Source organism: Streptopelia decaocto (assembly GCF_964273445.1).
Source record: "Streptopelia decaocto genome assembly, chromosome: 3".
Lineage (NCBI taxonomy): Eukaryota > Metazoa > Chordata > Aves > Columbiformes > Columbidae > Streptopelia > Streptopelia decaocto.
The window spans coordinates 11,349,962-11,376,196 of NC_138656.1; the positions used below are offsets into that span (position 1 = coordinate 11,349,962).

At 45.7% G+C, this 26,235-nt stretch overlaps 1 protein-coding gene and 1 long non-coding RNA gene across 2 annotated transcripts; both read left to right on the forward strand.

The window, feature by feature from the left end:
• Positions 1-4,275: 4,275 nt before the first annotated feature.
• On the forward strand, positions 4,276-11,126 carry LOC309438164. Its single transcript, XR_014183721.1, has 5 exons — positions 4,276-4,408; positions 5,362-5,664; positions 6,918-7,026; positions 7,456-7,520; positions 7,643-11,126. It is a non-coding gene; the product is annotated as an uncharacterized lncRNA (long non-coding RNA).
• Positions 11,127-18,001: 6,875 nt separating this feature from the next.
• Positions 18,002-24,541, forward strand: CST7 (cystatin F). Its single transcript, XM_082048913.1, has 4 exons — positions 18,002-18,123; positions 23,149-23,321; positions 23,619-23,735; positions 24,209-24,541. The coding sequence occupies exons 1-4, from the start codon at positions 18,048-18,050 to the stop codon at positions 24,284-24,286; spliced, it is 444 nt and encodes a 147-aa protein (XP_081905039.1). The 5' UTR covers positions 18,002-18,047; the 3' UTR covers positions 24,287-24,541.
• Positions 24,542-26,235: the final 1,694 nt, after the last annotated feature.

Below are 26,235 nucleotides of genomic sequence, written 5' to 3' on the forward strand. Positions count from 1 at the left end.
CACTCTTGTGTGTTGTCACAGAAGAGCTGCTAGTGCCCTCTTAATACGTGGCAAAAGTGTGTCAGCATCAGGGAAACAAACCTTGTTAATTTGGGTCCCCTGGTAGCAACAGTCCCAAAGAAAAGGAACAGCATGAAGGGAAAAGCAATCTGGTGCTCCCCGGAGCGTTTCCTGTGTGTTGGTTGGCTGCCGGTGCTGCAGTGCTGTCCCGCATCAAGGGTTGTCTTGCTCCAGGACTCGAAAGGCCTCACTGAATAACAGCATGAGAGAAGTGTGTTGTGTGACCTGATGTGCTGTGAAATTCAAGAGCGAGTGGAGAATCCTGTCTAAGCAAGGGACAGGCAGTGCTGCAAGGCCCCTGGAAAGAAGGCACTTTGGGGACAAGGGGCCAGTGCAGGTCACCAGACCTGCATTCCTCTCCCAGACTCGGGGGCTGAAAACGGTGAGAGATGCACAGCTGGATGAAGTGGTCTGATATGTGGCATCTCACCTAAGAACATCTGATGTTAGAAGTGATGTGTTTTTCACTTCCTTAATTTTTTCTAACGTATGCTATTTTTGTTCTTAATTAAGACCACATGTTTAATCTAGGCTCCTCCCAGCCTACCTTTGCTTCCATAAGGAATAGTCTGGGAGTGGACTGGAATGTGAAAAATGTTAATAGTGTTCATTGGAGAAGTCTGAGTTGAGAAATACTTGGTGTCATTCTTCATCTGTAAAACAAGGGATTTTCTTTTTTTTTTTTCCTCACCTCTTAAACCTCATGCATGTTAAGTGAGTGGTAAGACAGTATCTGCTCAGTTGCATGACTAATATTGAGAGGGGTGAAAAAATGTGCTCACCTGATAATGTGATATTTCTAGCATGCCATTCAGGTTCCATACAAAAGCATAGTCTTGAGATGAAAATAAGCTGAAACAAATGGCTGTTCACGGTTTGGGAAGATGAGGCCTCCAAGTTCTACTGCTAAAGTGTCTGATTTGATAAAGAATGAAGAGCTTCCATTTCTAGACAGTTGTGTCATCAAGTTAGAAGAACAAAATATTTGTGTTCCCTTAAGTCTCCTAATGCACAATACTCTGTTAAAAACAGAAGATTTCTTTCTCCAAGGATTTTAATTCCCACAGGATGTGGAGGAACCTAATGCAGCCAGATTACTTATGCTGTGCTTTGGCTCTGTCCCTCTAAAGGAAATAACCTCAATCCCTTTACTTGTATTCAAAAGCTTCGGTATCTGTCCTGTGCCAAGCCTTCCTATTCTGGCCTTTCACAGCCAGCTCCCTGGGCCACACATTAATTCAGGTAAGTTCTCTGCTCTTCCCCTTGACTGTTGCAGCTGCTGATGTGAGGTCTTAATTTCTGGTGCGATTTATTTAACTTTTTCCTTCCTTGGTGTTCATAGCGCAGCTGCAGACTGAGTGGGTCTTCATGCAAGGATACAATGACTCCTGCAGGAATGTGCCAGGGAGCCAGCAGCCATTAAAAAGGCAATATAAGTAATCATCTCTTCCAAAGCATCCGGGATCCTGGAATACAAATTAGTCCTGGCAAGAGCAGTATAGCGGTATTCAGAACAAAACACTGACATGGGCTCATAGCATGTGGGATAGCTGAGGTTGGCTGTTGCTGCAGAATACAGGATGTAATTATTCAATTTCATATGAGCCATTACCTCTTTATTTTCTCTTGCCACCTTCTTTCCATTTGTGGACTTATCCTTCTTCAAGTTAGTAAGAATATTAAATTGCAGATGTTTGTGCTCCATTCAAATTTAAGTGGGTGGTAGTCAAATAAGCCCCCAGTAGTTACTAGTTGGAGTGCTTTCTTACTAAAACGCTCCCAAATTTTCTGTCACTTAGGCTGTTAATACAGTGGAGTTCTGACATTTCAGACAGCACAATTCGTATTAGCTGATGCTTTCTTTGTCATCCAGGTGTAAACTTCTGGCCATTTTAAACTTAGTGGCATGGATGCAGGGATTTGCATGTAATGCAAATTTTGCTTCTATTTTTTGTTAACCACAGCACTGGAATGGCTAAATCAGATTAAATCAGTGGGCTATAGGTGAACATTCTGTCAAAAAGCTTCAGAAGAGCATCTACAAAGTAGCCTGGTCAGACAGTGACCTGTGTCATCTTTTCTGAAGTTACTGACTTCTGTCTGAAACACGATAACCTAAAACTTCACTAATTTAAGGTGGGAATCCCAATCACTGAGCTTTTATTCTCACATATCTTCTTGGAGGGTGTGTGAACCAAACACAGGCATGTTGCACGAGGAGCCAGAGGCCACAAATGCAAAGAGCAAATTTTATTTTAGTTACCTCGCTGCTAGGGAATCTCCGAAGCAGCATCTAAGCTCCCGGGCAGAGGTGACACAAGCGGAGACGCAGGCACTACAGAATTCAGCGCTGGTAGAAGATCGCTGGGCCTATGGAGTTTGCCTGTGTTTCAAGGCTTCAAGCAGGCACAGCCTTATGCCCTTTCTCACAACAAAGCAGGAGTCTCAGACATAGTGATGAGGTGCCTTAGAGTTTCTCACATGCCTGTGTTATCTAATACAGAGGTTCTACTCGTCAAGCAAACAAGATCAGTAAAACGGTGTGATGTATGTGCTTTTTATACACCACAGCTGCAAGTCACTTGAGCATATTGTGCAATTCCCATACAGAGGGCGCTTTAAATCCGAAACAAACTCCTGAGTTCTGAGGATAGAGCTAAAACTGAAATATTTTAGTTATACTTAAATATGTTCCTCTTGCCCAACAATTCTGTGGAGGTCTTTCATTGCTGTATGGACAAACATTTGATTGTGCCTTTTTAAGGTTCCTTTTTGTGCCTCTAACTCTTCTTTTTTTGTGTCCTTTTAATGTGAAGCAATGAGAACTAACCACAGCATTTTGGATAAGGACTGTGCTATTGACTTATTTCAAAGCATTTCAGAATCACGTGCTCTCTAGTCTTGCTTTTTTTTCAGCTCTAACTTTCATCTAATAATAAAAAACCCTACCCTAACAGTCTAAAGAACAAGTTTCTCTTCAGGAAGAGAAATAAAGTGATAAAACTTGCCCACGTCTTTCAGGATACAGACTCCAAGTTCACATCTAAGTGTGACCTTGCTCTCCTTGGTTTCTCCAGCATAGGCTATACTACACATTTATGTTTGCTGCTTCAGCCTGCCCCTGCTGTTACCAGCATCTGCACCTTTGACCCTGTCACTGCAAAGAAAGAAATTGAGCGCTTCCTTTATATCTCACACAGCTTTCAAATTAAGCTTGTTCATCTGTTATTTTCTGCACATTTTAGAAACTTATTAGGAAAAGAGCAGGGATATTCGGGGATGTGGCGACAACAGCAGCTAATCTTGTTTTGGACTGGCAGGAAGGAGTGATTGCTGGCTCCTGTCCTGAGACTGCCAGCACAACCTCCATTTCTTATTACTGAAAATAGACTCAGCTTTCCAGCAGCTCTGCTTTGTAGACCTTTCTGGAGAATGCCTGGCTAAGGATCAACCTCTGTCTGTACTGAGGAGAGTGCAGTTCAGAAACCCTGATGGCACAAGTTCATCCACAGTACGTGGGTGTTCGTGTGGTGTACTGCCCTCCCAGCAGCTTTGGCAGGAGACCTGCCACCAATAAGGTGCTCATAGCTGATCAGTGTTCAAGAGGGGCTAGTCTGTAAACTGCTAGAGGAGCAGTCACATTCCGCATGAAGCTGCTCTTAAGCTGTTTTGCAAGTACTTTTGCCGCTTTTATCTTGTACTCGAGGTACTGATATTCTCCATTTCCCCAGTTGGTTTATGGCTGCCTGTACCCTATATTGGCCTGGTTCCTATGAAAGACCACAAAGATCAGTGTTTCTAACAGTGCTTGCTTTGAGTTATATATGAGGTTTGAGCCTAGTCTGCCAGCTGGGAGGTCAGCTCCTGAACCAAGGAGGGTGGGAGTTTGCCCTGACACAGCAAAGCCCTAAAAACAAGTTGCCCAGAGCAGCTAGTTTACTCATAGCTCAGAAACTTGTCCACACCTGTCCTTGCAGCTTGGTGAGGTGTCTTCACCTTTTTGTGCAAAACACGCTGCCAATATCCCCAAATCAGCTTTGTAGCTGGGGCTATAGAACACAGAGACTGAGCTGATAACCACTGCATTTTCCTTTGTGTCCTTTCCAAGTACAGACCAAGTTTCACTGCTGAGATCTGAGGAAGCGGTGGGTGGAGAGCCTGGCACTGTGTTCACTGGGGAGATACTGTTCTTGTCTGCTCTGATAACAGCGAGCTGAGCAAAGGAGCAAGAGAAACATGAGTGAACCTTCGGCTCCTTCTTGTGCCAGCGGTACAGAACAACCACAAATGTCTCTGTTGCTGGTCTGTAAAGCAAAACTTTCAGAAGAAGGCTCGTTGAGTTTTTTAGGTGGGTGTCTGGTAGACTGATTGCTGTAAAATGGATTTTTTTTTTATGCTATTTAGGTAGCTTTCAGCTTGGTACAAGGTAGCTCTGTACACCTGGCTCACACACGATGAATGCATCAAGCCCAAGACCTTTGACTTCCCTGTTATTTTTTCTTGCCAGTTTTTCCTGTTTTACTAGTGACATGGTGACACGTAGCAGTGTGCCTGTGCAGCTTGCTTGACCTTGTGGATTGCCCTGGTCCTCATGGGCACAGCCAGCATGCCTGCACCGGTCCTTACATGAGTCTGCACTTGGCAGGGGAATGTCACTGGGCTGGTTGTTGCATTGTGTAGAGTCCAAGCTGCTTGAACAACCTGCTGGGCTACACAGGGCCAGGAGATACTAGTTTCTGCCAGGAATCTGGTGAGAGGGAGGAGGTGAGGATGGTGAAGGATAGGGCAGCTATTGCTGCAAAGGCATTTTTCAGCTACTTTCTCCACAGACCTTTCACAGCAAATTTACCTCTCCTCCATCTTCTGTTTCCTTTTACAGCCTCTGGTTCTGCCTATAAATAAATGACACAATCTTTATTAAAGAGAAGGCAAAAATGGCTTTAGATGGTGTGTAGTCCCCAATTCCCTTTGTGCCAGGCACAGCCTGGCTGATGCAATCCTGGTTGTGGTGTTTATCTGAAATACAAAAGTCAGCCGTGGAAAGAACAGGCAGGGTCCTGAGAGGGACCAAGCACATACAGCTCTGTGGTTGTTTGGCTTCTGCAGCATTTTAACTGATTTGTCTCTCTGGACCGGACACCTGATCATCTGAAATGCTTCCCCACACCCACTCCTCAACTTAATTGTTCTGTCAGTTGAAGCAGGAAACTTATTATGTTGAAGTAGCAGGCATAGGTGATTTTTTTTTTAATTATTATTTCCTCTGTGTTTGCAATTCTTACCTTCCCTCTCTCCCTCCAGTGAGGTGAGTTAGCAGGGATGAAGGTTCCTCCCATCCTGACAAGCAACAAAGGTGAGCCACCACTTCCCAGGGCTACAGATTGCTTGCTGCAAGGCTGATGCTGTCTCCTGGCTGGTGTATTCATGTTGCACTGGAGGCCAGTTGAAGCAAGGAGAGCATTGCATTCAGAAGTGTTTCGTGTGGGACTGAGCTTCAGCAATGACTGGTTTTGGGATTGAATTCACTGAAATGAAGGCAACCTGACCTGGAGATTGTCATGCAAACTGTAGACAATGACTTCAGCCTGCAAGAAGCAGTCCTTGGTAAGCATCCACCTGGGTGTGTACCTGGATGCTGTCTCTGAATTACTTCCCGTCTCCAGTGTCCTCTGAGGCCTGGCAAATTATTGAATGTGTTTGCTGCCTAGCAGTGTGATCCTCCGCTGCACTAGAGGTACACATGGTTGTATGTTTCTACACGCAGGTAGTGATGCTTTTGGATGTGTTCCTTTGTTTGGACATTTGTATGTGTTGGTCCGTGTCTGTGCACATGCATGTGTGTTTATATAGAAGCTTATTTATGTAAGACATGTAGCCTGTGCACAACTGTGAGTGTTTAGGAAAAAGTTTCTGCATATATGTAGCTGACCTCTCCTGTGCTTGCATGTGGACACACAAGCAATATGAAGAGAAGCTGCTAAATTAATGTATACTGTGATTAAGTTACAAAGGACGTACCCATCATTAACCAATTGACATGGTAAATGCTTTCTGACCACCTGCAAAGTGAGGGGATATTTTTCAAGTTTTAGATCCTTCTGCATGACAAAAGGGATATAGAAGATTAAGTGATACATTGTTTAGAAGCAGAGTGCTTCGCTTATATATTACTAGTAATTAATAGATTTATTCTAAGAAAAAAATCATCAATTACTTGCGTGTGTACTATGTGTGCTTCCGCAAAGAGCTGCCAACGTGGAGAGGTCGGTCTGTGACACATCAAAAGACCCTGAGAAGCCTCCTCAAAAGAGTATGCAGTACCTGAAAGGCATGCTAGATAGCAGCAAAGACTGTGAAATAACTAAGGCCGTACTAACCTTATGTTTAAGCAACTATTTCTTAGTATAGATGTATGTTAAAAATTTCCAAAAATTGTAATGAATATGCAATAATTGTGTGAATATAAGCAACAGAAGAGCGTCCAGTTGTTGGAGCACTTCAGGTGGATAATCCCCACTGTTCCCCAGTGCTGTTACTAAGGAATGCCTGTTTAACAGTATAACTGACTTTGCTGTTAAGTTTTTTTCTCTATTTCAGATAGCTTCCAGGAAAGGTTTAGAAACAAGAAAGCAGAACTGAAAGTTGTGCTATGCAACCTGTTTTCCTTGGTAGACTCTTCACAGTCACACAAAGAACAATACTTAGCAGTAGCGCTCAAAGAGAAATGTAATCAATGAGCTCATATTGGCAAAGAGCAATGGAGAGTGGGTGCAGAAGCGTGTGCCTGATATGTGTGTGTATGGACAACTGTGAGTGTTCTCACGTGTGTGTACATTTTTTTTTGCTTTTGCACACAGGCATACATGACTGCAAGGGTATAAAGCTGTTTGGTCTGGAATTCAAAGTTGATCTTCGTCATCTGTTTCTCTTGCCAGAATCTCACACTCACACGAAGAATGCTTAGCGGTAGGTCTAAAAGAAAAAATACATCTATAGTGGTTTTATCATAAAAGAAGATCAGAGATTGTCTTCAAAAGCTTGTGTGTGATAGGCTCTTTTGTACCTTTCTGAGAATAAATGTGTGATTCTGCACACACGGCAATAAATATTTGGGGGGGTGTCTGTGGGTACGTGCCTGCGTTTGGATAACCTGGTGCCCATCTGCTAGTGTGTGTGAAAGCTTCTATGTTTTTCTCTGCAAAAACATGCACATGTATGTCTGTATGTGTTTAAGCCATCTCTTATGCATATATATGCTGGTGTGAGTGCACAGCTGTGCTGTTCTGCCTACTTGTGGTTGAACAAGCCTGCATTTTTCATGTGGGTGGATAAAGTTAAGGAACCAACACAGAAGCAGCAGAACTGGAAGTTTTGCTATTCTGTTTCCCTCGGCAGACTCTTGCCTAAATGTTGGTGTGTGTGTAAGCGCCTGTGGTATCTATCCATCTCTCCACATGCACGTGAGTACATGTCTTTCTGTCAACAAGCAGGTGTGTTAATGTTGCCACATATGTACATCTGCACTGGTGTGCAGAAATTAAATTTACTCCATGTGGCATGTTTTGTTGTATTTCTCTTGCAGATCAAAGGCTTAGTGATTTTCTTGGTACGACTAGGTATGCTGAAAGAAACAGATTGCGTAGGAAAGCTCACAGTCTGCTTTCTTTGAGCCTAGTTGCTCTCCCTTGTATGTATTCACATGCACACCTAGGATTCCTCACTGAAACACATGAAGAAATGTTTCCACAAACACACAGGTATGTGCACACACCACCACCTGCATGCATATGCAGCTACAGGAAAGCACGTACCTGTTCACACACTGATATATAAGCAAATGTGTGTCCACACACATGCACACTTCTGTAAGCACACCCCACACGCATCTGTTTACAGAAATATGCACATGAAATGCACATTCATGCTCTAGCATAAACATGTCTGTTTACATACAGCCTGTAGACATGGATCATCTTATACTGCTTGTGCATGGAACATTGCTCACAATCAAACCGCTTTGCTATTATATATACTTGTAAAACATGAGCACATCATTGTGCTACTTGTACACAGTTACATTTAAGGGCACTACGTTGGCCATGGGGAAAGATAAAAGGGGGTCAGTGGGCTTTGTATATCTGTCAGGTCAATTATATCAGACTCCTAACCCCATCTAGTGGTTGGCAATATGTATACACTGCTGTGGGTACAGTGTTAGGACTAACATCTGGGGAAATGGAATTATTCACACCAATGGATTGTGACGTGGGACTGCAGCCGATTCGATGTAGAAATTCATATGACTCCAGAGAATGCTGTATGGATTTATACCCTGACTTCTCCTCTTATGTTACATTCTTTGCTAATATCAGATTCTCAAGTTCTTATATTTCAGGTATGTATCTTCAGTGAACACCTTGCTTTAGCTAGAAGAGACAGTATTGGAACAACGTTATTGGTGTCACAGACACAACATCTAATTGCAGTCCAATCTGAAAAAATGCAGGGCACAGCTTTCCAGTCTGTGTGGGCAATTAACCCACACCAGCTTGTTAAACCTGGGGAGCTGGAGCAGCAGTGTATGTATTACTGGAAGGTGACAACACTCCTGTTTATGAACTTAGATTTGTCCTGGTGAACTTAGATTTGTTCAGCCTCTACTGCACCCAAAATATTTGCCTTTAATGTTTAGAAGAAATTAATGGCTGCAGATCTCTTAATGGTGTGTTTCATTAGTGTGACAACCCCAGTAGCTGTGTTACAGAATTGTGCAATGCTAAGGGATTTTGACATTAATGTTTCTTTTTGTTGTTTTCTCTGAGTAGGTAGCGGCTGCAAATGCTTCAATTCTGAAGGCAGGTGTTTCTTCAACATGAATGATGAACTAGCCAGCATGGAAGACAACATTTCACATCTTTGGGACTAAAGCAGCAATGAAACAAACGAGGCATTCAGCCATGCATTATCAGTAGATTGTTTCATTGACAAGATGAATGGGACACCCATTTTAAAGAATTGTTGCAGAAATGCGTTTTTTTCCTTTTTCTGCATATGTTTATTGTGTGACTTGGTAAATTGCTCTGTGCTACACTTCACAAGCCCAAATGAACAACTCTGGCTTTCTTGGCCTCAGCAGAAGCAGTTGCTTTAGTGAGGGGGGTGGAATGTATCGGAATAGTGTAACAATAGTGAGGAGAGGAATTTGTAAATACACTCAAGTGATTTGAAGCTGTGGTGTAGAAAAAAACACGTACATCACGCTAATTGTTTTACTGACCTTGTGTGCTTGACAAGTAGAACCTCTGTGTTAGATAACATAGGCTTGTGAGAAACTCTAAGGCACCTCATCACTATGGCTGAAATTCCTGCTTTGTTGTGAGAAAGAGCAGAGCACAGCGTAAGACTGTGCTTGAAGCCTTGAAATACAGGCAAACACAGCAGGCCCAGCGATCTTGTACCAGGGCTGAATTCTGCAGCGTTTGTATCCCCACTTGTGTCACCTCTGCCCTCTGAGATCCCCTGCTAGCAAGGTAACTAAATAAATTTGCTCTTTGTAATTGCATTTGTGGCCTCTGGTTGTTCTTGCAACCCGCCTGTGTTGGCTCACAAACTGCTGATTGCATTTACAAGTGTGTAATTCCAACAGGACCCTGTGCAGACCCCACTGGTATTATTCCAGGAAGTCATGGTAGCAACTACTGGCTTGTGCTTTGTGGGCAAAGGTCTGCCTTGAATGACAGAAACAAAAAGTGATGCTGAAAAAAATCCACCTTATGCACCAAATGTCATGAAAATCAAACTTCAGGTACTATGGTTTTACTTCTTCAATAGATAAGGAGGAAATAATTGTATATTTTATTTACAGACAATAAAAGTCAGGCTTAAAAAAAAAAAAAAAAAAAAATCCCCTGCAGTTGCACACTGTTTCCAAGCCTCTAATAACCCAGCCCAACAAAGATAAAATGAAAAACTCCCTTGCACACTTGGGTTTCCCATGACTTGCAATAAACATTCCCTACTCACACAAAAATGAACATGAGGATTCTTGAGGCATACAAGTCTCTTAAAGATCTGTTTAACCTCTCTTAATGCAGAGATCACAAGCTTAATTTAAACTGCTTAAAGCAAATGCTCTGTTTACTCTGGGATAATCAGTGAGCCTTTCCTTGCCTGCTTACATTAATCCTCTCCCTGTTCAGGATTTCTGCTCACACAGGAACAGCCACATAATGGGAAATTTAGAGAGTGAAAACCCCCCCGTAGTGTGCACCACGTACCCCGTGTTGGCCTGGAGGAGATGGTCTACACGTGTATTCCAGGGAAAGTGGGTGAAATTCCCATCAGTGACCCTGAGGGAGCTGAAATGAGAAGAGGCTCTGCCTCATTTTCCTGGGCTGGATGTCAAATGAGATAACATGCTGCTCCACTCCTCCTGCAGATTGATGTGTGGCAGAGAGCAGTGTCCCAAGAGCTGACATGTGGCCAGAATGAGACATGGCAAAGGGACAACAGTACCAGTCTTCAGTCATAGGTTCCTCCACAGTGTAAAAATTCCCAATGAAAAACAGCAAGTATTTGTATATCATGGGCTTGGAGGATTTTGCTATTGTTTGTCAGTTATTGGGAAGCAGGAGAAGAGGGAGTTTCTTGGTGTTGGGGTTTTTTTTTGTTTACATAACAGTATCTAGCACAGTTAATACCACTGCCCTTTAGCGAGCACTCCGTTAATTCTTAGGAGAGATGAACTGGAGAAACTTCCTCAACAAAATTATCAATGGGTCATTAGAAAAAAGAAAGTTGATTTGGAAGAGCTGTAAATGATCAATTTTACGGAAAGAAGGGGAGAGGGAAGGTGGCAGGAAAAATCACAGAATCACAGAATGTTAGGGATTGGATGGGACCTCAAAAGATCATCTAGTCTAATCCCCCTGCCGGAGCAGGAACACATAGATGAGGTGTCGAGATTTTGATGACAATAAAGGTTTTGGTGACAATAAAGGCATGGCAGATGTATTGCTGACCTCCTCTCCCCTCTTTTCTCCCTTCAGCCCCTCCCTCTCCCCCCTTTCCACTAAGGACAGGCAATCGGGAGTGAAAGGAAGACAGAAGAGAGTTGGAAAAATTAAAAATGTTTTACTAATGCTACTAATAAGAATAGAGAAAATAATACAAAATATACAAAATATACAAAACCAATCTTGAAAGTCCCAGCAACTGCAGAGCTGCCACCCAAAATCCTGGACTGGACCATGCAGCCAACCGGAGCTGGATTCAGTCTGTCACTAGGCCTCAGTTCACAGGGACGACTAGCAAGGTCCTCTCTTAATGTCGGCCCTAAGGAAAAGGGACAAGATCTTTGTGATCTCCCACTTTCATATAAAGTATTCACATGAATGGGATGTTATACTCAGTTGGTCAGTTTCTTGGTCACCAGTTTCTCGTTGCCCCTCTCGCGAGAGGTGCATCCATACTTATCAATAACTTCTCATTCCATTGCTATGTTTACCAAAACATGTATCTGGTTCGCCTGGAAAATGCAGCTAATATGAAAGCTTTAGCTGACAGGCAAATTCACTAAAAGAGAAACTTGTTTTTAACAAAACCAGGACATGAGGCTACACACAAATGTGTCCAGGCAGGTTTTGAATGTCTCCAGCGCAGGAGACTCCACAACCCGCCTGGGCAGCCTGTTCCAGTGTTCTGTCACCCTCACTGAGAAGAAGTTTCTTCTCATATTTAAGCAGAACCTCTTGTGTTCCAGTTTGCACCCATTACCCCTTGTCTTATCATTGGTTGTCACCAAGAAGAGCCTGGCTCCATCCTCATGACACTCACCCTTATATATTTGTAAACATTACATACACCCCTCAGTCTCCTCCAGGCTAAAGAAATCCAGCTCCCTCAGCCTTTCCTCATACGGGAGATGCTCCACTCCCTTTATCATCTTTGTGGCTCTGCGCTGGACTCTCTCCAGCAGTTCCCTGTCCTTCTGGAACTGAGAGGCCCAGAATGGGACACAATATTCCAGATGTGGTCTTACCAGGGCGGAGTAGAGGGGAAGGAGGACCTCTCTGGGCCTACTAACCCCCCCCCTTCTAATACTCCCCAGGATGCCACTGGCCTTCCTGGCCACAAGGGCACAGTGGTCATCCTGCTGTCCACCAGGACCCTCAGGTCCCTTTCCCCTACATTGCTCTCTAACAGGTCATTCCCCAACTTATACTGGAACCTGGGGCTGTTCTTGTAAGACTCTACACTTGCCCATGTTATGTTTCATTACATTTTTCCCCGCCCAACTCTCCAGCCTGTCCAGGTCCCGCTGGATGGCAGCACAGCCTTCTGGCCTGTCAGCCACTCCTCCCAGTTTGGTGTCATCAGCAAACTTGCTGATAGTACACTCTATTCCCTCGTCCAAATAATTGATGAATATATTGAATAATACTAGTCCCAGTACTGACCCTTGAGGGACTGCTCTAGATACAGGCCTCCAACTAGACTCTGCCCCATTGACCATGACTCTCTGGCTTCTTTCCTTCAGCCAGTTCACAATCCACCTCACTATCCCATCGTCCAGACCACACTGCCTCAGTTTAGCAGCAAGGATGCTGTGGGAAACTGTGTCAAATGCTTTACTGAAGTCAAGGCAGACCACATCCACTGCTTTGCCATCATCTATCCACCTTGTTATGTCTTCACAAAAGGCTACAAAGTTGGTTAAGCATGACTTCCCCTTGGTGAAGCCATGCTGACTGCCCCTAATGACCCTCTTATCCTTGATATGCCTTGAGATGGCACCAAGGATAAGTTGTTCCATCACCTTCCCAGGGATGGAGGTGAGGCTGACCAGTCTATAGGTACCTGGGTCCTCCTTCTTGCCCTTTTTGAAGACTGGAGTGACATTGCTTTCCTACAGTCCTCAGGCACCTCTTTCGTTTCCCATAACTTAGATGGGGAGAGTGGCCTAGCAATTACTTCAGCCAGCTCCCTCAGCACCCGCAGGTGCATCCCCTCCAGACCCATGGATTTATGGATGTCTAGATTGCCTTGTTGATGAGGACTGGGTTAGGGAGTAATTAAGCAGACTCCTCCATTGTCCTGACTTCCTCTGGGGCCTCAGGGGTATGGGGCTCCTCAGGACAGCCTCTGGCAGAGTAGACAGAGACAAGGTATTCAGTAACTCTGCCTTCTCTGTATCTTCTGTCACCAGGGCACCCACCTCATTCAGCAGTGGGCCTACATTGCCTCTTGTGTTAGTTTTATCTGCCATGCATTTGAAGAAACTCTTTCTGTTGTCCTTGACCCCCCTCACCAGGTTTAATTCTAAGGAGGCCTTAGCTTTCCTAGTTGCCTCCCTACATCCTCTGACAATAGCCTTATATTATTCCCAAGTGGCCAGCCCCTCCTTCCATGATCTGTAAACTCTCCTCTTCCACTTGAGCTTACCCAGCAGTTCCTTGTTTAACCACATAGATCTCCTGGCTCCCTTCCTTGACTTCCTAAGTGTCGGGATGCTCTGATCTTGAGCTTGGTAGAAGCAGCCCCTGCATGCTAACCAACTATCTTGGGCCCCTTTACCTTCAAGCAGCCTTGCCCATGGGATTTCCCCTAGCAATTGTTTGAAAAGGCCAAAGTTTGCCCTGCTGAAATCCAGGGTTGCAATTCTGCTTGCTATCCTGCTTCTGCCACAACAGATCCTGAACTCCACCATCTCATGGTCGCTGCAACCAAGGCAGCCCTCAACCAGTGCTTCAACCAGACCCTGCTTGTTAGTGAGGATGAGGTCCAGCAGCGCTTCCTCTCCTAGTTGGCTCATCCACCATTTGCATCAGAAAGTTATCATCAAGGCACTGGAGGAACCTCCTAGACTGTGGCTGGCTGGCTGAGCAGTCCTTCCAGCAAACATCAGGGAAGTTAAAATCCCCCATGACAACCAGGGCCTGTGATTATGAGGCTGCTCTCAGCTGCCTGTAGAAGGCCTCATCAACTACCTCACCCTGATCTGGTGGCCTGTAGTAGACACCCACAACAGTATTACCCCTGCCAGCCTGCCCCTTAATTCTCACCCATAGACTCTCAACTTGTTCCTCATCCATGCCTGGACAGTACTCAATACATTGTAGTTGTTCTTTCACATAAAGAGCAACTCCACCACCACGCCTGGCTGGCCTGTCTTTCCTGAAAAGGACATAGTCATTCATGACCACATTCCAGTCATGTGAGCTGTCCCACCATGTTTCTGTAATTGCCATCGGATCATAATCCCCTGATGGAACACAGGTTTCTAACTTGTCCTGTTTATTCCCCATGCTGCACACATTGGTGTACAGGCATTTCAGGGAGCAAGATGAGCACACTGATTTCACCCTAGGGTTATAGGAGGCCTCCCAGTCTTCCCCAATTCTAGAGTGCTGCCCCACTGATGCAAGCCCAGCTACAACCCCACCTCCTTCAAATCTAGTTTAAAGCTCCCCAAATGAGCCCTGCTAATTCCTGCCCCAGCATCCTTTTGCTCCTGTGAGATAAATCTTTCCCACATATCACTGTCTGGACTGGTGTCTTATAAAACCAGCTGTTATCAAAGAATCCAAAGCCCTGCCTGTAGCACCAGTCTTGTAGCCAACCATTTATGGACTGAATTTTTCTATTCCATCCCACCTCGTCACCCGAAAATGGAAGGAGGGAAGAGAAAATCACTTGAGCCCCAGACTCTTTCACTATCCGTCCCAAGGCCTTGAAATCTTTCTTCATTCCCCTCAGACTGCAGGATGCAGCTTCCTCCCCATCTGTCTGGATCAGCAGTGGGTAGTAATCTGCTGGATGCACCAGGTTGGGGAGTGCCCTGATGATATCCCTGATCCAGGCTCCAGGTAAACTACAAACTTTCCTACGATGAGGGTCAACTCTGCATATTGGGTCCTCTGCCCCTCTCAGAAGGGAATTGCCTACTACAATTACCATTCTTTCTTTCTTTCTTATCAGAGGCAGTCTTGAGGCATGGAGTCAACTGCCTCTTCCTATGTGACCTTGTAGGCAGGCCTTGCACCACATCCTCACCTACCTCTTCTTCAAGATCCAGGGCCTCAAACTTACTATGGCGGGGCACCTGGGGAAGCAAAGCAGGTAGGGAGGGGGGTTGCCCGTGACACCAAACTGGAACTTGCTTCCAACCCTCGTCATCTCTTTGGTCCCCTACCTCCGCTTGACAGTGACAGGGCAGGGGCTGTCTTGGGTCTCCCCACTCTGCCCGGACAGGGCAGGGGTTCCATCACCTTTTGGGGGTTATCTCCCTGGGACATTTCTGGCTGGCATGCCAGGGAGTTACTCCAGCAGTTGATCTCCTTTTCACACTCCCTGATGGACCTCAGTGTCTCGACCTCCTCCTTAAGTTTCGTGACCATGCTGAGCAGACCTTGCACCTCACGGAGGTGGAATGCTGGCCATCCTCCCCTGACAGCAGTAGGCTCTGGCACTCCCTGCAGCCAGAGACCTGAACAGCCACAGTTTGGGGCAGGGCCTCTGTCTGAGTTGCCACAGTCTTTTTGTGAGGTGTGGCAACCTCTCCGCCCTACTACACGAGCTACCACACCCGCTGCTGCAGCTCAGTGTGGCTGGTACTCACCCGCGTCACAAGCGGGTTGTCCCTTCCAGCGCCTGGTATCGCTGGTGACGCGTCGTTGCCCTCTAGGAGGCTTTTTCAAGGAGGGGGGCGGGGTTGTGATAGCCGTCACCGTGGTAACGCCCACGTCCCGTCAGCCGCTCTCGCAAGGGCTGCCGGGGGCTTCCGGGACGCGAAATTCAAACCCGAGGAACCGCAGAACTCCCCTGTACCTCGGGATCCACTGAAACGGCTCCGATCAGCTGACCTCGGGCACTGAGACACATGCTACTTTAAGTCACTATCTGGCTTAATAAACCCTGTCAACAGTGAACCAGTGCTCTTCAGGAAAGAAAAGGTCTTAGAGCAGGTCCTGAGCTCCCCAGGATGAAGTCTGTGGCAGCACAGATGCTACCGCAGCAGGACAGGCAGAGGGCAGCACAAGCCAGATTTGCATAAGACCATGGGTACCGGTGCCCTGACAGCCAGAGGATGTACCCCTCTGCCCCAGGGCACCAACCATCACATGCCCAAGGGCTGGTCCATCAAAACTACAGGCAACCTCCTAGGCGAGACCAAGGCATTGCTATTTTGGATGAGGCTGAAAACAGGTCCACTGCCCCTGGGGTCTGTCCCTACTCAGTGGTGTCCCAAGGCAGTTTTTTTAAGCAAGGAAAGAATCTATGCTCTAGAAAGATCTCCCCAAATCCCTCATACTGGGCCTCTTTCAACTTAAATTGAAAGGCTGTGAGCTCACTAGGAAAAAAAGAGGGATGAAGGTCCTGCAGGAAGCCTGAAATCCTTTCTGGTGCATCATGTGGCAGGGTGACAAAGAGGTTCTTGCAACAGTCAGGATGTGTCGGGATCTGGTGACAAGGGTCCCAACCACCCCTTTCTTGTATGTTGGAAGACTTAACTATAGGCTTAGAAAGACATTCCCCCAGTGTCTCTCAGTGAGGTAAGAACTGTAGAGCACAGTTCTTGAGGAGAAAGGGAGGGCTGAAGATACCCGATTCAGTCTCTATTTGTGCCACAGTTGAAGGATTGTGCGAGCTCAAAAAAAGGGGGAAAGGAGGCAAAAAACCCCCACTGTAGTCCCTCTCATTCTCTCTCAATGTTTTCTGCAGGCTTTAGAGTCTGATTCACAAGCTCTGTGCAAGTAGGACTGATGATAAATGCGACTCACCATGCTTGCCCCATTCCGTCTTGGTGGGATGTTTCAACAGAGGGTTTACCTAAGCCCTTCCTACAGGAAACACTGAAATTATTTTCTTCCAGCTTCTTATGCACCACCCACACTGCCCTGCATTAGAACTTTCAGGCAGTCTTTGCTCAGAAAGGTACACAGTTCATTGCTGGGACAAGTGAAAGGCAACTACCACCTTTCTGCTCACCTGAAAGAAATGCACATATGCAGACCGAGGTCCACAGCTTCCAGCCCTTCAGTGATGCGTGAGTTCAGGTTATCTCCCAGTCTCCTGAGTCTGGCAGCTGGTTATTTAGGTGTACCACAAGGTCTAGCAACCACATCCTTGCCCCAGACTTGCAAGCTCCTCAGCATGGGCCAAGACTGCCTGGAGAGGACCTGTCTGGAAACCAAGCACTGACCCTGGGTAATCCAACCCCAGAGCCAAAAAGTTACAGAGTGGTAAATGACCCATCTCCCCATGCTTCTCTCACTCTCTGGAGAGCACCTAGAGAAAACTTCACATCCTCTGAGTCTAACACAGCCCTTTCCTATTGTCAAAACATGTTTCATAAATGTGGGGCACAGTGTTCTCTATCACCGAAACCAAAAGGCTCTTCCTGCTGGCTCTGTTCCATACAGCCCCCTTGGGGAGGTACCCCTAAAACGTCCCTGTCTCCCTCACCCAAACCCCACATCTCCATGTCAGGGGAAGCAAGGCACTGATCCCATCTTCTCTGTCAGGCTTCTTCCCCCACAGATGCCCATACACAGGTCAAGAACTACATCCCCAGGGCTCACTGCCCATTTCTTGAGAACTAAATTTCCCCATGGTTCTTAAAGCACACAACTGTTACTCTCCTCACCCACACACCACTTTCTGGTGTTACACCACACATGCTTCTGCAGAACCCCTAAGGATCATGAAGTCCCTGTCTGATGCAGGACTGGTGCTGTTATCACCAAGCCAGAGCTTTGCAGCTGGGCTTCCAGGCATATGGTCATCAGCAGAAAACAAAGTCTGCATCAGAGCTGCAATGATTCAGGGGGTGTTGTGCTGTTTGGTTTTTTGTTTTTTTTTTTTCTACCCTTCCAGCCAATAAGAACACCCAAAGAGGCACATCTTCCCCTGGCAGGAAGCAGGACCATCACTTGTCTCACCCATCACTCATCTCACTAGTAGGCTCCTCTTCTGAAGTACTGGAGATGGCAGTGAACTTCACCTGCAGTTTCGCCACACTCTGCTGTTGTGCACTCTGGGGCTTCACCAGGACTTCAGATGGTAAGAGTGGAAAATAATTTCTGCTTTCTTTGTCCTGTGAGTGTGGCTTTCTAATGTAATAGTAGATAACAGCTCTTTTCCATTATCTAGGGACATCATCTAAGGATTTTAAAGTCAACTTATGGTTTTAACTTATTTGTCAGGGCTTAAACTCTGCATGACCTTGATTAGTAAATCTAAAGACTGTGGGTAACAATATGACTGCTATGTTCAGATGTGAACTTAAGTGCCGATTATCTGACTTTAATGAAACATTACTCCATATAATTTCTTTCTTTACTGAGCAAGGAAACTCTCTTGATTGCAGCTGGCCTTAAAACTTTAGAATGGCAGCTGCAGACAGGAGCGATTTCTTTCTGAAGGTTTTAGCTTTCCTTCAGTTTTACTTTGGCTTGCATATACAGAAAGTACTGATGCACTCAGGGATCCTGTCTGGTTAGCCAGTAGCTTTTTGTTTCGGCTGTGGTTTCCTTTGAGGGTTGCAGAAGCGTACAGGAACTCTGCCACATCTTAAATGTACAGATAAAGCATAGCCTTGCTCCTAGTAATGGGGAGATTTTGAAAGCAACCCATGACAAAAAAAAAAAAAAAAAGGCGACCTGTTACAATCTGCCTGTGAGCTTTGCTGCAGACTGGGAGAGAGCATCCACAGGATTGTTTTCTCATACTGCGGGAATAGAGCCCCAAAATTATTCCTTAATGAGGAAAGTAGAAGAGGGGGCCTTTTAATAAAACATTCAACTCACCTCTGCAAGATGATGTTAACTCAGAGTAAGAAAAACAGTCTACCTTAACACCATCTCACAGAAAGGACAGATTTTTCTGCTCTCTCTTGGCATTTCCAAATCCAGAAGCAAGGATGGAGTCCGAAATACAAGTTCTCTGGACATAAGCATCTCCCTGTGGAGCAGTAAGAGATGTTTTTCCCAGGTTGTGAGATCACATTCTTTGAGCCTCTGAGTGTTATAAGTACCTGGCCAGATCACGCAGTGCTTCTGTTCCCACCCAGGCCTGGACTACAAGTGTTTTCACCAGTATTGGTTTGCCTAGAGCCTTGCACTGTTATCTGACCCTCTAGACCATTTTGCTTTGCTCTTGGAGTGGGGTCATCACCTTACACACATTCAACTTTTTAAGGTAATGGCCCTTAGGGGCCAAGCTAATGAAGAAGCTGTTTGGAAAGGTTGAAGAACATCACAACTACAGATGCCTCACACCAGAGAGTATCCGGGGTTTGGAAATTCAGTGGTGAAAACTATTCCAAACAGCAAAAGAGATTTCAGATGAGTGTGTGCTCCATGCAATGACTGCCTTGAATGAGAATCAAAGCACATCAAGAAAAACAAATCCTAGCCTTGAGGAATCTGGGTCACTGGAGGAAAACAGGGGGCTAAAGTTCACTAGATTTTATACCTACTTTGGTCTAGTATGAATAATTCTCACCACTGAGTTGCAATAGGTGAAGGAGATGAAATTCCCAGTACCCCTTGGTGAAGGTTGAGGCAAAAATATACTAGCCTACCATCTGCCTGCAATGCACAGTGTAGTACCAGCCTGCTACCTATCTACAACACATGATCCAGCTTGCAATACTGTGAACCCACCTCTCCAGATGTTGCATTTCAGAAGCCTTGCCATGTGTGATACTGCTAGATCTACCAGGAGCTGGAGTCAGGAACAAGGGCACTTCAGACTCAAGACTCTTGCTCTGAGTTTCATAGTTTTCCTCCTGTACACACAGTGTGACTTCAGCCAACCTTGCTCACCCTGCCACTCCATGCCTAAAAAAGACATCACTGTGACTCAAGAGGTGTTGAGAGCTATTAAGCCACAAAGGGACCTTGTGCTAAGATTCAAAAAGACTGCGGTTATCTCCTCCTACTTACAAGGGATGGTACCTGCTATCAACACTCTCACCACTGTCACATCTGGCTTTCCAACAGGCACAGGAGCATAGATTCCAGCAAGGTCCTGGAAATCAGCCAGAAGAGCCCCAGCCAGTGACCTGCTCTCAGCCTGGCAAACTCAGTTGCTAGGTGAGCCCAGGAAAAATCTCATTGCTATAAGCTATTGAGTTGGTATTGATGGCACAGGGAAAAGCACTGCATCCCAGAGGAAAAGGACAGCTGGCCTCATAGGCAAGGCCTAAATCAAGGCCCTGCTTTGCCCCCCAGCTTCCTTTCTGACTTCAGGCAAGTCCTGCATGGTCCTCCTGAATCACCTGTGGATCACATCACCTTAACCCCCAGGCAGGGGGGTCCCCCTTCAGGACAAGAGGATAAACAGATGCTCTAGAAAGTCTTACCCATGCACTGAGCACTAGAAAAGATGAGGTGCCTGAGAAATACCTTCAGCCCTAGGCTGCCCAGTCATGAGTTTCCATGGCTCTTGAATCCTACCCTTGCTGTTGTGGGAAAATATCATCCCATAGAGAAGCAGATTCTGTGTTGTTAGGTAAAAAAAAAAAACAAAACCAAACCAACAAACCAGGTTGCCCAGCACTGGCTGCACACCCAGTCCCAGCACTGATCAGAGACATGGGTCAGGAAAGTTTGTCATCTCCACACCAGACACAAAGCCATTTGCAGAACATCTGCTCCTCTCAGACACCTGGTCTGGGTCTCTCAGCTCCCACCTGCAAGAAAACATGGGGGTCATTAAGGTAGCTGGCTATCAGCCAGGAAGAGACTTGAATTTGGACAATTTTGCAGATGACATCAAGTTAGGTGGGAGTGTTGAACTGCTGGAGGATAGGAAGGCTCTACAGGGGGATCTTGACCACCTGGATCGTTGGGCTGAGGCCAATTGTTTGATGTTCAACATGTGCAAGGCCTTGCACTTGGGTCACAACAACCCCAGGCAGCGCTACAGGCTCGGGGAAGAGTGGCTGGAAAGCTGCCTGGCAGAGAGGGATCTGGGGGTGTTGATCAACAGCTGTCTGAATATGAGTGCCCAGGTGGCCAAAAAGGCCAACAGCATCCTGGCTTGTATCAGGAACAGTGTGGCCAGCAGGACTAGGGATTGTCCCTCTTGTACTCGGCACTGGTGAGGCTGCACCTCAAATACTGTGTAGAGTTTTGGGCCCCTCACTATAGGAGAGACATTGAGGTGCTGGAGAGAGTTCAGAGAACGGTGATGAAGCTAGTGAGGGTTCTGGAGCACAAGTCTTATGAAGAGCAGCTGAGGGAACTGGGGCTGTTCAGCCTGGAGAAAAGGAGGCTGAGGGCAGACCCTATTGCTGTCTACAACTACCTGAAAGGAGGTTGTACCATGGAGGGGGTTGGTCTCCTCTCTGAGTATCAAGCAACAGGACAAGACGAAATGGCTGCAAGTTGCACCAGGGAGGGTTCAGATTGGATATTAGGAAACATTTCTTCACAGAAAGGGTTGTCAGGCATTGTAACAGGCTGCCCAGGGAAGTGGTTGAGTTGCCATTCCTGGAGGTATCCCCCTCTTAGGGACAAGATTTAGTGCTATATTTAGGTTATGGTTAGACTCGATGATCTTAAGGGTCTCTTCCAACCAAAATGATTCTATGTTTCTGTCCTTGGGTTTAGGAAGGACGTGGAACTGAGTCTCTCCTTTGCAGGTCAAGACTTTAATCCCTGAGCTGTGTTACAAGGGGGTGCAGCCATTATCACCTGTGGGGGAGGATGAGATGGTGTAACTAGGACATATGTCAGCAACCCAAGAGCTGAATTATTGCAGCCTTCTATGCCAATGATGGCATGCAATGCTGGGGTTTTATATTTTTAAAATAAACTCTGGGTCATCAGGTTGCCTCTCCCTCTTCTGCTTGGGTTTTCCCAATACAAACTGGCTTAAAAACAGAGTCTATGCTTCATGCATCTCTCTATGAGAGATCTAGCTGTGAAAAAAAACCTGGAGGTGATAAAAAGCTTGACTTGCACAGCAAATTTAGTACCAGCTCTGTGCACACCTTTGTGTGTACATGTACCACAGGCTCACTGCCTACACACAGCATGAACTCCAAGGGCCGGCTCCTGCATCGGCAGGTCTTGGCATCAGTGGCTGCACAGCGACTTGTGCAGATTGAGGATTTCTTTCTCTTGTTTCTATTGCAGAAAGGGGAAAATGGAGGGGAAGGCAAATGTAAAAGAGGAGGAAATAATTACATCAACTGTAAGCTTTGAGCTTCTTTTAAATTACTGAAAAAAATAAGCAAGGCATAGCCATATAACCAAGTAAGAATATATAGTAATAAGGACCGTGTAGAAAGAATTGCCCAAGCTTGAAAGCTCTTGGGTTGCCCTCTCCATCCCCCAGCCTCCATTTCCTACATACCTTGTTCCTACACTTCATGGCTGTGATAATAAGATGGTCCTTGGCACTTGCGTCAGGACAACAGCTCTTGAACACCTAAAGCAGCCCATTCTCCAGGACAGTAGAGTCCAAGTTCTGCCCCAGGCCACTCCCTGCCCAGTTGGAGAACAGGGATACTCTCTCTTTTATCAATATGTAGAGCGAGGGTATCTTTACCCATACCTTTATCACCACCAAAGTTCCCCTAAAATAAAAACTTTATGATGCCATCAAAGGATTAAAGTGGGGTGGGAAAGACTTATGTCTGCAAGTTAAACTTGGCATGACAACTAGGAACAGCAGGGCTCTGCCAGCCAATGTTTGATATGTTATCAAAATTATGCTGTACTCCTGACAACAGGATCTAGCTTCATAACTATATTCAAAGTTGGGCCTTCTACAAGTTGGGAGTCATACCAGAGACATTCTAAATAATATTTATGATACCCTGGCTTCTTCTAAGTCAGTTTGAGCTCTGCTACCACTTCTAGCAGTGTCTTTTTCTGTCACTTCATTCCGCAGAATTGTTTCACCATTTCAAACACATAAAGGAAAACTACTTTATAATGGATATGAGCAGAGCCCTTCTGAAGCACAAGTGCATGGGACAAGTAAGAAGGTTTAGCATTGTTTCAGAGGGCCGAAACTCCCACTCTTTCAGGCACCTGATGTGTTTTGCACTCACATTTTGCGTTGTTTCAGCTATGTATGTACCGCCACCTCATTCGACTATGCCACCTGGCTCCCCTGTCCCAGTGAACACCAACAATCCTGGGGTCCGCAAGGCAGCTCGCTTCGGGGTTTACAGATACAACAACAGTTCCAACGACCTCTTTCTGTTTAAGGAATCACAAATAAACAGAGCCCTGGTACAGGTAAGAAGAGCCCAGACTTCTGCGGGTCCTCCAAACCATTTACCATTGACCCTCCTATAGAGCACGCAAGAGCCCTGATCCTTCTCAGGATGGCTATGCGTGCCTAAAGATAAACAGCACATGTCCCTCTATCCCATTCAACTGCTTCACAGGAGGGCCTCCACCCCCCAGTAATTCAACATAAAACACTTCCACACCACCACACACAATTCACAGATGTAGCACTTAATTCTTAGCCAAAATTCTACCATCCCTTTTCCCTGCCCTTACTTTAAAGAATTAAACTATTTTCTCTAGATTGTCAGAGGGCTGAAATACATGCTCCATGTGGAAATTGGACGCACGGTGTGTGAGAAGAGGGAACACTCTGGCCTGGACAGTTGTAACTTCCAGAGGAAAAAAAACCTGCAACAGGTATGTGTCCAATTCCTTTGGGGTACCCAGTAACTGCAGGTGATTCTTGGCCATCTCTAGCTGTATAGTCACCTTCAGACCAGCTCTGTCATGTCCCCTCAGATGTACAGACCTCCTCTGTGCAGAGCTAGCTGAGGCAGGGTGACCAGTATAAGCAGTGTGGTACCTCTCATGCATGCAGGGCCAGCTTCTGTCGGCAAAGAGTGGAACCAGACAGAGCCATTTAGCCCATTTTCCTGGATTAGTGAGTGAAATCATGCAAAATAGAGTACATGCTAAGTAGAGAGATTTCCTGGGTGGGGGAAATCCTAACAGGGGCCTTCCCACTAAAGTATGATTACTTAGCAAGCAGTACTTTTCACAGGATAAAGGGTGAAGACAAAAAGATGGTGTTCTGTCCCATCATGGCCCACAATGCTGAGACCAACCAGCAGCCACCTGAACTTTGTCACCAATATCCCTTTTATTTGCAGATGCTGAGATGCTATTTTGAGGTCTGGATAACACCTTGGTTACATAAAGCACATGTCCCTGTTGCTCTCTGTCGCTGACTCACCTCCCCACACGAAAGCCTGACTTACAGGGGATCTATCACCACCACGAGTGTTTCCCTGCCTGGACTGCTGAGGCCAAAACTGAAGTGGGAAACAGCTGTACAGAATCACCACAGAGCTCTTCTTGCAAAGCACATGCTTATTTTTCTCCCTGAGAAAGATGCTCAAAATCTGTGTGAAAAAGACAAGACCTGCCGTGTGACTGAATATTGCTATGCAGTTGTACATCTGTTTTTCTGAAACTAAACTGCAGATGCGTGTGTTGTCATTCATTCAGTGGGGCACCATCCATCCTCTGGTTGAAGTTTCCAAGCAGTGTGAAAACACTTAGGAAGCTCTGTTGGACTTTCTTCATTCTGTGATGAATCTTCATGCAGCTATGATGTTAGCAAGTCTAAACCACAGCACATGTGACAACAACACTGAGGAAAGGTTTATAACAATGAGATATTTTGCCTGGTGATACATACACACTCCCAGGGGGGCAAACAAACAAACAGTCTTAAGAGTCTCCGGTGCTAGAGAAAAGATTAGACATATATGCCAGCAATGTGTGAGGTAGATTTGTTTTTTCTTCAAAACAAGAGTATAGATAAGGTCTTAAAACACACTCACAGGCCAGAAATTACACATGCTAACTAGTGCTTCTACTTTAATCAAAAGCTAATCCATACTATGAAACAGTATCATGGCAAATGTCAAGACAAATCCAATCATATTCCCAAAGCATATTTTTGCTGAGGTTAAACAATGTAATGTCATTCCAATTAATTTAAGACATTTAATTTCTGTCTGACCACAGCTTATGCCCAAGTTTAGCAGAATGATGGTCTGCTCTAGGTGGGCATCTACCATTCTTTCAGCCTTCACTCTCCGTACGTGGCTAGATTATTGCTTACATTGCAATTGGGCTAAGGCTCTTATTTGGAAAGATCTGGGTAACTGCTCTCTTAAAACAGCAATGTTTAGTTATACACAGACCAGCACTTTTAAATGGATAGGACCCTGACCTAGCACTTTATTTCCACAAACACTCCTTTTCTTCTGATAGTTGTTGCCTTTCTGCAGCAATATTGCAACTCCTGCACTTTCAGCCTTTATAACAACCATTCAGTCAAGAAAGGCCAGTGAAAGGCTCCAAGCCAAGGTACAGGGATCTTTAGACAGGTGGTTCTATTAACAGCATAGCTGAGGTCTCCACTCCAAGTAATCCCAATGCAAACATTTGCAGGCTGGGCAAGTCTCAAGTTCTGCTTCAGAAACATCACTTCTGATGAGCAGGTTGCCCAGCAGCAGTTCAAATTAAGCATCCACTGCTGGAGAGGCAGCTGTGCTTCATCTTACCTTTGGGGGTGGCAGTCTCTTAGCTAGAAAAAAAAAGTGCTCAAATGAAAGCTCCAGTAGGGCCATGGATGGATGTAGTATGGTGCTACACTTGTCCATCACACAAGCCACCATTGACAGCCAGATGTCAAATAAAGCCAAATCTGGTGGCTGAAGCTGTCTACAAAGCAGGAAAGCCAAGCCACAGCTAAGTTTGTAAGAGGGCAATAGGAGCCAGGAGCAGCTGCTCTTCGTATCTCAAAGGGGTCAGCAACGTTCTCAGTCCCTTTTCCACTTCAAGCTGGGTGCTTCACACAGTGTCAAGGGCTTCCAACCAGGCAGTAAGCTCCAGACAGCCCGGGCCCAGAACAAGCTGAACAGATCCCTGTTTCTTCCTTCAGCCAGCAGGACAGCCTGGTGCTCAGTAACAGATGTCATCGGCCTTTCCACATGCCACAGTGGGGGTGAGATCAGCTTAGGTCTGTGCAGAGAGTCATGCAGGCAGTAAGCACATCACAGAACAGTCTCCTGTGTGTGACCCTTCAAGCAGCTGGCACAAAGGGCTTCATCTCAGTCACCTCACACAGTCAATTCCACATTTGTCAAAGAAACAAAAGTTAAAG

Bases quoted from the DNA above. Each gene is read 5' to 3' on its own strand.
- CST7 (XM_082048913.1), top strand. From the start codon at position 18,048: ATGGCAGTGAACTTCACCTGCAGTTTCGCCACACTCTGCTGTTGTGCA. The intron at 23,322-23,618 runs GTAAGAAGAGCC...TATTTTCTCTAG, and splicing joins TAAACAGAGCCCTGGTACAG to ATTGTCAGAGGGCTGAAATA. The intron at 23,736-24,208 runs GTATGTGTCCAA...TTTTATTTGCAG, and splicing joins GGAAAAAAAACCTGCAACAG to ATGCTGAGATGCTATTTTGA.